A 12,055-nucleotide genomic window follows, 5' to 3' on the forward strand; every position below is an offset into this window, starting at 1 on the left:
TTCATATTCTCATCTCAAGCAAAATAAGTTTTCTATATTCAAGACGTGAAGAATGAAGAATGGTCTTATGTCCTTATAACAAAGCCAAGAGACTTGTATGATATGGGAACAACATTGCAAGGAGAGGATGATGATGATCAGACATACACTCAATGCATGCCGTTTGATGTTACTGATGCTAATGAATTAGATAATTGTGCAAGTTGGGCAAGAACAGATATTGAAAGAGAGAATAGTCTTTGATATGGCTTTTGTGACCCTTTTCTTTGTTCATAGTTGAAAATTTTATTTTTTTGTTTACCTTTTCATTATGGCATTAAAGTATTATATGCTTTCTTTTTTTGTTTACCTTTTTAGATTCTGTTCGCTTACATCAAAATAATTAGTATAAGATTTTCACAATACTTATAATTATTATGGATTGTTTTTTTAGACATTCACTTGACCAAGATGTCTTGTACTAGGTGAGTTTTAATATAATATAGGTTTAGATAAATGAATTTTTTGAATTTTTTTAACTTTTAATCTGCTATGAAATTTCTAAATATGCTACTACATTTTCATATTTTGAACAATGGTTCGATCGAAAAGATTGAGGGATCATGAAGTCACAAATCTTGTGCTGGATGAATCTCAAACAAATGGTGATGACTCATCACCTATCTTGCAATCCACATCCTTAGACCCTGAGCCTTCTTCAGACCGATCACCTGCCTCAGATTCGGAGTCTTTGGAAAGCCAACCTCAAGTAGAGGAGGAAGTTGAGATTGAACGTGACGACACAGTAGAGATAATAGGTGATCTTCTAAGTTTCTCTAAATTATTATTTTCTATTACAAGGCATTGCTACTTACTTTACATTCCTACTAATATGTTCAAAATTTCTGTTTAGATGAAAAAGGGAATGTGAAGAAAAAACGAATGATGCGTGCAAAGGATGTATGGACTTTGCTGGCTAGTGAAAAAATCAAAGTTGAATGTAACCAATTCGGGCAGCCAATAAAGAAAGCCGGGGGCATATTAGGAGGTTGGCTAGGGACTGTAGCACGACGTGGAAATATGTGTCCTATCCACTACATAAGTTGGAAGATCATGCCTACAGATCCATTCAAACTAAAAATCATAAACGTAACTCGAGTAAGTTGCTCTCTTCTTATTGGCCTTTCTTTCATGAAAAACGTAAAGACTAGCTAGTTCTCAAATTTTTATTGCTTTAGCTATAACAAATATTGTTTGTTGGTATGAAAAAGACTTTCATAATTGTATAAGAGTGTTATAATCAAGAGTACACACACTTTACTACTGAGAAATAGCACACTTTTATTTTCTATTTATATACCCTTCGATATCTTTTCCAATAGTAGCCACAAGCAAAAAAATTTATCATATTTCTTGAACTGCATGAATTTTCTATACATATTTTACTAAGAATTTTCTATACATATCTTACTGAATGCTACATTGGTGGCTTCCACCACAATAAAACAGATAAATAGATTGAGTTGACTTTTCTAATGCTTTTTTTTTTTCCTTTTTTATAGAGTAAGTTTTCTCTTCGTGGAGGTATAATGAAAGTTGATGTTGATGGTTGGATATTAAAATCAGTGAGCAAAAAATGGAAGGATTATAAATATGATCTTCAAGCAAAGAGTAAAATTAATGAACACACACAACAAGAAGTATCTAAAAGTGTGCCTCCAGAAGTTGTATCGTAACAATGGATCGATCTTGTTCGCTATTGGTATTCGGAGAAAAGCGAGGTACTCTTATAATTAAATATCAAATGCTTTTATTGTATTGTCATGATTTTTCACTATACTTTAAATCTTATAAATTTTGCTCTTATAGAAATATTGAAAGATCGGCACGGCATCGCTTAAAAATCATACAACTCCTCACACGACTGGTTCTAAGAGTTTTGCAAGGAAGCGAGATGAATTTGTATGATGAGTTTTTTTTAATTGCACTTATTATTTTTTAAAGTAGAAAGATGAAATTGAAATCTATTATTTGTATGAAATTGTATTCAAGTTGTTGGTTTATTTTCACTTGCACTAATATGTATGTGTTTGTGTTAATGATAGGAAGAAAAAAATAAAAGAGAACCAGGACGTATCGAGTTTTATGCCATAATGCACAATAGCAAAGATAAAACTTACATCAATACAGCATCAAGCAATTTTGTGGTATGCACTAAGAAACTAGCTGATTAATTTTTTATGTTGTTCATTAAAGATATTTAAAATGCAATATCTCATATCTTTGTATCTTTCTATATCACTACAGGAAAACGCAATGAATTCTATAGCAGCAAGTTCGGCGGCTGAACCATCGAAATCTAGTACTAATCTGGAAAATCATTACATCAAAAATACTCTGAAAAAAGATAAATATGGTCGAGTATTGGGTTATGGGAATGGACCTACTCCAACGAAGATTTTTGGTCTTCAATCTCAACTTAGGGACATGGATAATGAACAAGAAGATCCAATGAAAGAAGAAGTCAAAAGGTTGAAGGCTAAAATGGAAGTAATGCAAAACAAACACGACTTAGATATGCTAGAGATTAAGTCTCTATTGCGGCAACTTGTTGGGCAATCTGTTAATTCCAGCACTGATATAAGAGATCCACCACCAAGTTAGAATATATTGGTTGAATTTCTAACCACCTTTTATTCAAGTTATGAAAACTTTGCTACTTTATGACTAGTATGTTGTTTATATGTGCTAACTCTAATTTTGGGTTGTTAAACTGATGTATGGCTACTACATTACAGAGGTTGAGAATATGACTAGTATGTTGTTTATATATGCTAACTCTAATTTTGGGTTGTTAAACTGATGTATGGCTACTATATTACAGAGGTTGAGAAGATGTATTAGCATTTCTTCAATCTGAAATATATATATAAATATATATCTTTTGGTTGCTATATATATGGAGTTTTCTGTTTGTTGGTTGAGTAATATTCATTGATAGTAAATTATCTTTCGAACATTATAGTTAGTGATCTTACAAAATATTGCAAAAAAATAAAATATTAGAATGTTTCAAAAAATAAGCAATACTGCCGACGCTTTAAAGTGTCGTTAAATCTATAGTCTGCACAGAAAATAAATTATTTGGCGACGCTTAGGTGCGTCACCTTATTGGGGACGCATAAAAGAGTCCCAAGATGTTCACATTGCCGACGCGTAAAAGCGTCGCAATATATTTTACGAGGTACATGAAAAATCAAATTCTCGACGATCCTTGGGACGCTTGAAAGTGTCGCTGTTAAAGTGGCGACGCTTTTTGCCAGCGTCGCCATTTGTGTGCTGTCACTATGTTTACCGACCCATTTGGCGACGCTTGGCCAAGCGACGGTAACTCATATAGCTATGCTTTAAAGCGTCAGCAAATGTGATTGAAAAGCGTCGCTAAATGCCGCTTTTTTTGTAGTGATTCCCACCATGCAAGATTCTATAATTTTTTAGTTCAGAGCATATCCTGTTATTTGTTTTTTTTTTTTTACTTTTGAAATTCTGCTTAAAAATATTTTTCGATTGCATATTGAGTGTGCATATCTTGAAATTAAGTTTTACATTTTATTAAAAAAAATTTCAGGTAAGATTCAGGTTTTGAGTAAGTTAAGGTCAGCTTTGCCTTTTTAAGTTGCAGCTATCACCTTTAGATTTCGATTTTGAAATTGAAGATTCTATTTTATATTTAATTAGTCGTTTCCAATTAGCCATAAAAATTTCCTGTAAGTACACACTTATAATTACTGGAAACAAATCCACATCCCATCTTTGCCATCAAAGAGAAAGGAGGAGATGGCCATCCTAGGAGTAACGTAACAGAGAGTAAAGCAAAGTGAGAGAAAGAAGCGGGAGGCCGTGCCACAACATGCAAGATTCTGTATTTTTAAAATTGAAATTTGAGCTCCTGATTTTGTTCCTCTTTTTTGACAACCGAACTTCGAAATACCGCTTAAAAAAAAAAAAAAAAGTTAACGCTTACATGTTGAGGGTACAAATTTTGAATTTAAGTTCTGCAGTTAATTTAAAACTTGAGATAAAGATTCAGATTCAAATTTTAAGTTTCAGCTATCGCCTTTAGATTTACATTTCTAATTCCGATATTCTGATCTATATTTAATTAGTCTTTCCCAATTAGCCATCATTTATTTAAGCATGTACCTGTAAAATATTGGAAATAAACCTTCCAATGCTTTTTCTTTCTTTTTTTTTCTGTTTTTTTTTTTTTTTAGAGAAAAGGTAGCGTGCTACCGACGTTCCAATGCTTTTTCGTTTTCTCTTATTTATATTTATACTCTAGCATTTCCTCGTACTTTTGGTTTCCTTTAATTATAAAATTTCCGGCCTCCGTTTTTAATTACAGACTTTGTATTTCAAAATTAAAATAATATAATGTTATTTCCATCAAGGTTTTAAATGTCCGTCGGTACATATCGTATCCACCGTGCCATACCGTGCCAACAAAATATTGACACGATACAGATCCCGTGCCGATCGCATAGCAAAATCCTCTATTCTTTAAATTAGTAAGTAATTTTCTCAATAAAATTTAAAATATGTGATAAAAAGATATAATAAATAGTTAAAATATTTTGCTGCTAAGAAAATAAATATTTCATGCCATTATATGTCATCACACAAGAATTTTTGACCGACACGCATTCGCACGGCTCGGCATGCACTATGTCGTACTGTGCCGGTAAATTTCCGGCACGACCTCGTGCCACGGTACTTAAATCCTTGATTCCCACCATCCAAATTTTTAGAATCTTAGAATGAAAATTTTAGTTCCGTTTTCCTTTTTACATACAAAATCTGAAATTAAATTTCAAAATTTTAGGTTCGCATTTTTGTACTATGCAAATCATGAATCAAAATTTTGCATCTGTATTTTTAATGTTAACATTCAAATCAACTTGCATATTTTCCATCTCATTTTCACTCAGAAATTTCATGTATTTGTGTTTACATAAGCATATTATATGTGTGTCTGTACATATATACATATATATATATAGAGAGAGAGAGAGAGAGTTCGGCTATGGTGCTTGTAAAAGTACCAAGTATTTGGTGCTTGTAATTTTTTACCATTAGATCTACGCCTTTGATCATTTTCATCCGTTAGATTATACTATTCAACCAACCACTCACTCAACTCTTGAGGGCCCACATCATCATAACCGCACATTCCTTAATCCAAGTGCTAAAAACTTACAAGCACCAATGACTTGGTACTTTTAAAAACATAGGAGCTCAATTCTATACATATATATATATATATATATATATATATATATATATGCTACTATGATTCGATCCGAATAGTAGCAGCCCTTGGTATTATTGAGTTTTCTACCGTTAGATGCCTACCCATTTGATCATTCTGCCAGCGCCGTTAGATTAATACTAAATATTAAACAACCACCCACTCAACCTAAAGGACTACATCAATTTTAACCGGGACCACTATCATCCAACCGCACATCTTTTCATCCAACGGCTGAAACTCAATATTACCAAGATCTTGGTACTTATATAGTATAGTAGCATAATTCTCTCTTATCTCTCTCACTCCATCATCTCTCCCCTCTGCCCGTGTCCGTAGCTCCAGCAACTCCGTCCATCTCAGTCTCTCTCTCTCTAATATAAATATTATAATATATATATAGAGAAAGAAGAGAGAGAGAGAGAGAGAGAGCGATTGCTACTATGCTATTAGGCAGCACAGGCAGTCCCTTATCTCATAACTATTCTAAACACCCATAATTTGATGGATGGTTAGAATGAGAGAAAATGAATCATTGAGAGAAATTGAGTGTCTCAATTTATCTTCATCCTTAAATTTCTGTCCATATCTCTTTCGCTCATTTCATTCTCCAACACCATCAAATTGATGCGGTGTTAAAAGTTTAGGAAGCATAAAGATGCTGTGCTCTAAACACAGTAGCCTGCAATAATATATATATACTATATATATTATATAAATTATATATATAATATATATATATAATATATATATATATATAGAATATCTATGAGCTAGGCTCCTATTCTTTCGAAAGTACGGAGGCTTCCGTACTTGTAAGTTGTTTTCGATGATGGGACATCTGATTCGGCGACCGGTTCCGTTAAATATGATCTACGCTATTGGAACTATCTAGAAACCAAATTTCATAATTTTTTGACTTCGTTTGTCTAGTAATCGAGTAGCCTCAAAATTAATGGCCGAAAATAAAAATCTCATAAAAAATAGTGATAAAGGAGTCAAATTTTAAATTGGAAGTATTGATCTTGCTATTGATATTAAGTAGAATTTTTTATTAAATTTTTATGTAATTTGGATAATTCTACACCGTTGAACTTAAAAACATGCCACATCGACCGTTAAAATCGTCATTTTTGAGACTTTTTGATCACTCGGTAAATGATGTCAAAAAATTATAAAATTTGGTTTCTAGATAGTTGCAATAGAGTAGATCATACTAATTAATAGAGCCGATCATCGAATCGGATGTCCTATCATCGAAAACAACTTATAAACAGCGGAGGTCTCCGTACATTCGAAAGTACATTATATATATATATANTTGGGCACTTCCGCATTGATTTTAAATCCAAAAGGGACCTCGGGGCATGACATCCTACCTTAGGATGAACGATGGAAGCATGTGTAACCATGCAAGTTGGACGAGAAGTGGTGTTTCCAGTGGCGGACGGGTGAATAACGCATAAGAACTTGCCCTTGGGAATGGGACAATGACTGAAAGCGATTGCTAATACCCCTTAGGCTGAGTAGCAAGAGTTGGAATCCTTCCGAGGATAGGCTCACATCTGATTAGCTAGTTGGTGGGGCAATAGATCAGTAGCTGTGTTAGAAGATATTTAGAGTTGAGGGAACTAAGTAATACTCATATGATAAGTTAGTAGTGCTCAAACAAAAATTCCTCTCATTTATTTGTTTGTCCATATTTGTCACATCCCCAGCTACAGTAGAAGCTTCTTCAAGCATGTTGACAAATTCGCAGTATGCATAGGAGCATCCCCACACATATGAACCGTTATATAATTAACACATTAACCTATATATATATATATATAGTCCGGCTGGGATACTATCAATAGCACAAAGGATTTGGTGCTATCAACTTTTTTACCGTTAGATTTACGCCTTTGATCATTTTCATCCATTAGATTATACTATTCAACCAACCACTCACTCAACCCTAGGAGGCCCACATCATCCTAACCACATATTTCTCAATCTAAGGGCTAAAAAACTAATAGCACCAATAGCTTGGTGCTATTAATAGTATTCCGGCCTAGTTTTATATATATTTATAGAGAGAGTATGGCTAATATACTCTTATGAGGAGCAGGGCTACTGTGCTATATTAGGAGCACAATAGTGTTTATACTCCTAACTTTTTAATCACCCATCAAGTTTGATGGGTAGTTAGAATGAAAAAGGAAAGAGATATTGGAGAGAAATTCAAGGTTTAAATTTCTATTTTTTTTTCCACTCTACATTTTTAAGTACAAGCTTTATATTTACGAGAATATAATAAAATTTTGCTGTTCCACCCCTAGTTAGTAAATTCGCGAATAATATGTGAATTATTCGCGAATTTTTGAATAGCCGAATTAAATGGTAGTAAACGTATCTTTCCCAAAAGTGCGAAAAAAAATGCGTTTTTTTCTCCAAAAATAACTATCCGCGAATTATTCGTGATTCGCGAATAATTCGCCCAAAAAATCGGCCCGCGAGTCGGCGACGCTTATCGTCGTCCTCCTCCTCCGTTGCCGCTCTGGCCGGCGCCGGGAGCAAGAGGGCCGCGGCTACGGTTCCCATCTCACCCGACGCCGTCTGCGACTCCGCGTGCCGTCCGCGGAAAAAAAAATCAACAGTAAAAAATCACGGCGTTGCGCGCTCTGCAGGCAAAGGGATGCGCGGTCCACGACGCCATGTCGGTCTCGTGGACCGGATGAGAGGGAGGTCCACCATGGACCTCCCTCTCATTTTATTTATATATAAAATTTTATTTATTAATATTTTTAAATGATATTATTAATATATATTTATTATAATTTTAAATATATTTAATTTATATATAAAAATTATAATAATAATATATATAGTATACTAATTATTATATATTTATTATATAGCCGAATTTTTGATCCCGAATTTTTAATTGATAAACGTATAATACCCATATAAATCACGTATCTGAATAATTACCGAATCCGTTTTTTAGCTGTATTTTTCAACGAATTTAAAACTTAAAAGACAAATTTTATCCGAATTATACCCGTACCGAATTTTTGCCGAATCCGAATTAACTAACTATGGTTCCACCATGCAAATTTTTACATTTTTGAGATGAAAAAATTAGCTTTGTTCCCCTATTTAACATTCGAAATTGCAAATTTACCTCCAAAATTTAAGGGCCGAATTTTGGAGTGTGCAAATCATGAATCAAAATATTGCATTCTTATTTTAAATATTAAGATTCAAATCAAGTTGCACGCACATATCAACCTATATTTATGGACTTCTATTTTCATGAGAGAAAATGGGCTTCTCATGAACTAATTTATGGGCCTTTCAAATGGGCCTCTATCATGAATTAATTTCGTAAACCAATTTTTTTGGGCTTTTCAAACGGGTCTCTATCATGAATTAATTTCATAAACCAACTTCATGGACTTTCTAAATAGGCCTCCATCAAGAATTAATTTTATGGACCGATTTCATGGGCTTTCCAAACGGACCACCATGATAAATTAATTCTACGAACCAATTTCATGAACCAAAGATGACCTTCCACCATAATGAGCTTACAACACAGACTCATATGGACCAAATATGGAATGCCTTGAACCAAACTATAAGGATTCGTTTTAAAATGGGTTCTGAACCAAAGTATAGCAGCTCGACTCAAACCAAACTAAAAAGGGTCAAACAAGTCTAAGGTAGCTCAATTCAATCAAATACAAGGGGTTCAAATTGGTTCTATCTGAACCCAACCGGAGTGATCCGATTAAGTAAAATCAGCTCCTCCCGAACCGAAAACAGATCAACGGTTCAAACTGAGTTAAATTCAACTTAACCGGCTAAGTCAACTTAATTGATATATAAGCCGGAAACAAAATGACCGTCAAGTCATTAAGCTGAATAAATGACCGTCAATTCATTAAACTGAACAAATGACCGTGAAGTCATTAAACTGAACAAATAACCGTCAAGTCGTTAAACTGAATAAATGATCGTCAAGTCGTTAAACTGATCAATTAACCGTCAAGTCGTTAAATTGAACAACTGACTATTAAGTCGTTAAATTAAATAAGTGACCGCTAAGTCGTTAAATTGAGCCAGCCACCATCAAGCTCTACTTGATTTGACCATCAAATCGTTAAATTGAGCAAATCAAATGAAGGTCAACTCAAACTGACTTCGATGCCATTAAACTGAGTATCTCAAATTCAAGCCGACCGTCATGTCATTAAACTGAACAACACAACTCAAACCGACCACCATGTCGCTAAAACTGAGTACACCAAGTTCAAATCGCTAAGTCGCTAAACTAAGCAAATTAATTTTAAATTAACCGATCGCCAAGTCGCTAAACTGAGTAAATCAAGTTCATACTGTCAAGTCATTAAACTGAGCAAATCAAATTCAAATAAATTGACCACCAAGTCGTTAAACTAAGAAAATCAAGTTCAAATCATTTGACCGCCAAGTCGCTAAACTGAGCAAATCTGACGACCAAGTCGTTAAACTAAGCAACCTATTTCTGAATAACCACCAAGTCCATAAACTGACATTTCACTAATGTACAATGAGAGTATGCCCCTGCTAAAGACATGTACTTAAATATCAATATAAGTTCATCTTTATACTATAGTCTCTTTCTATCATCGGCATTAAATTTGGTCTTTTAATCGAGGGTTCCTTAGCACTGAAAGTGTGGGGTAATTAACAGCAGATTCTTAAATCTGCTGGAAACCATTAATCTATAATTCTGATTTTAAAATAAAATTTAAATAGATTTTATCTCTACCATTAATGATCACTTGCTGGAGAAAAGCCTACGGTGGGGCCGATTCGTTCGTGGCGGCAGACACTAATCAATCTCCCTCTCTCAACTTCTTAAAATCATCTTCTAATTTCTCCTTTACACTGTCTGAAAAATATGCCCCATATAACGTTCCCTAGAACTCCTCCCAGGTAACTGAATATGTTCCCACTAGCCTGCTCGCCCGTGCTCCCTTCACCAATAATGGGCATCGCCTTCCAGACAATTCACTGCTATATGCACCCGATCTCTCTTCGAAATTAGCAGGTCTTCAAACAATTTCTCTATTGCATCGACCTGAGCTCTACCACCCAAGGCTCCGTACTCTATCTACTAAATCGAGGCAAATCAAACTTCCTGAAGTTCACCAAATTCATTTAGATCAGTGCCTATTATGTCTCTGATATCCCCTGACCACCCGGCAACATGCCTCGAGAGGTTGTCAGTTTGGTAGAGGTAGAGCCTATCGGTTGAGAAGTAGCAGCCGACAACATTGCTAGTGGTAACTCCTATCTGAGTAGTAGGTGGAGGCGGATATTGCTCTTGAGTTTCCTATATCGCACTTGCCTATTGTGGCATAAATTTCTAGAGCCTTCCTACTACTTTTATCAACGCAACCACTTGATCGCAAAACTCTCGCACTTTGCCAGGTCTAATCTTATCCTATTCCTCAGGCTATGCCGAAGTAACTCTTATCAAAGGTCGGCCACTCTGTGCCATCCCGATCACTAAAATAAAACACACATTAATCACAATATAACAACTCGGCTCAACCTAATCAAGCGACAACTCGGCTCGACCTAATTAAGCGCAAGTTTAGAAAGACATCCCTTTCTTCCTACGATATTATGTTGTCTGCAGCCAACATAATTATCCAGCAAGAAAAGATACATCTGCTTGAAAAGATACATCTTTTTTATTTACTTTTCAACTTCATCTGAAGAGTTCATATAACTCAATTTGCCGACTTTCGCTATAGATCATGTCTCTCACATCTTACATTCTTACGATCTGCCAAAAGCCTAGAATTTTCTAAGTCCATTCGACCTATTCCTAGGCTCTGATACCAACTTAATTTGTTATGCCCTGAGTTATAGCAGAAGTTCTCAAAAATGCCAACAGACCCACCGACACATCGGTACACTCGAAGCATAAAAAGAATATGTCTCCAAACAAAGCAACAAGCCCTAGGAGTTTACAGCTAACAAGTATCAAATTCTACAAAAATAGTAATAGTATAGCAAACACAATACAACTCATAATAAAAGAAAGTACAATATATTACTGGCCTTGTTAGTTCAAATGTATAGTCTGCTATACATTATCTCTAGCTAGGGTCCTCCTCTCGATCATGCACTCGGGTAAGAGATGCTATCTATCCCATAATCCCCTTACCTCCATCCGAAGCAAGTACTAAGGGCCTCTAAAATACAAAAGCAATAAAATAGAAGTGTGAGAACTACTAAACCATAGTCCCCAGTGGGTAAAGTGGATGGCATTGATGGCCTACACTACTAAGTCTACTCGAGGTAAAAATAATAGACTAAACAGTATGAATAAGAGAATAAAATAATAGGACATAACTTGTAATATACCGAAAATTCGGAAAATAAATATCGAACTTTAGTCAAATTGACCAAAGTGCGAGGACGATACACTTCGGAAAGTCCGAAGGTGTTAAAATGATCAAAAGTGAGTTACGGAAGGTTTTCGAGAGCTAAAGAATCAAATTCTGCAAACTGCAGATTTTGAGCTCTCGGGGACCGGTCCCTGGTGGGAGAGACCGGTCCCCGAACGCGTGCAGAATGAGACAGCCGAAAAATCGGCTAAGTCCTGGAAGGATAGCTCTCGGGAACCGGTCTCTGCCTGAGAGACCGGTCCCCCAGAGACCGGTCCCATCNTACAAAAGCAATAAAAAAAAAGTGTGAGAACTACTAAACCATAGTCCCCAGTGG

General features: G+C 35.2%; 1 protein-coding gene across 2 annotated transcripts; it reads left to right on the forward strand.

Annotated features, from left to right (window-relative positions):
• LOC109712168 lies at window positions 545–2,842 on the forward strand. 2 transcript variants are annotated; one of them, XR_002216781.1, is made up of 6 exons: window positions 545–797; window positions 893–1,137; window positions 1,542–1,760; window positions 1,849–1,941; window positions 2,085–2,186; window positions 2,287–2,842. XR_002216781.1 is itself a non-coding variant. In XM_020235590.1 (2 exons), the coding sequence occupies exons 1-2, from the start codon at window positions 2,133–2,135 to the stop codon at window positions 2,641–2,643; spliced, it is 411 nt and encodes a 136-aa protein (XP_020091179.1). In that variant the 5' UTR covers window positions 2,030–2,132; the 3' UTR covers window positions 2,644–2,842. The 2 variants fall into 2 exon arrangements, 1 of the variants encoding a protein (XP_020091179.1); XM_020235590.1 differs by lacking the exons at window positions 545–797; window positions 893–1,137; window positions 1,542–1,760; window positions 1,849–1,941 and having other exon boundaries at window positions 2,030–2,186.

This window comes from Ananas comosus, linkage group 6 (genome assembly GCF_001540865.1).
Source record: "Ananas comosus cultivar F153 linkage group 6, ASM154086v1, whole genome shotgun sequence".
Classification (NCBI taxonomy): domain Eukaryota; kingdom Viridiplantae; phylum Streptophyta; class Magnoliopsida; order Poales; family Bromeliaceae; genus Ananas; species Ananas comosus.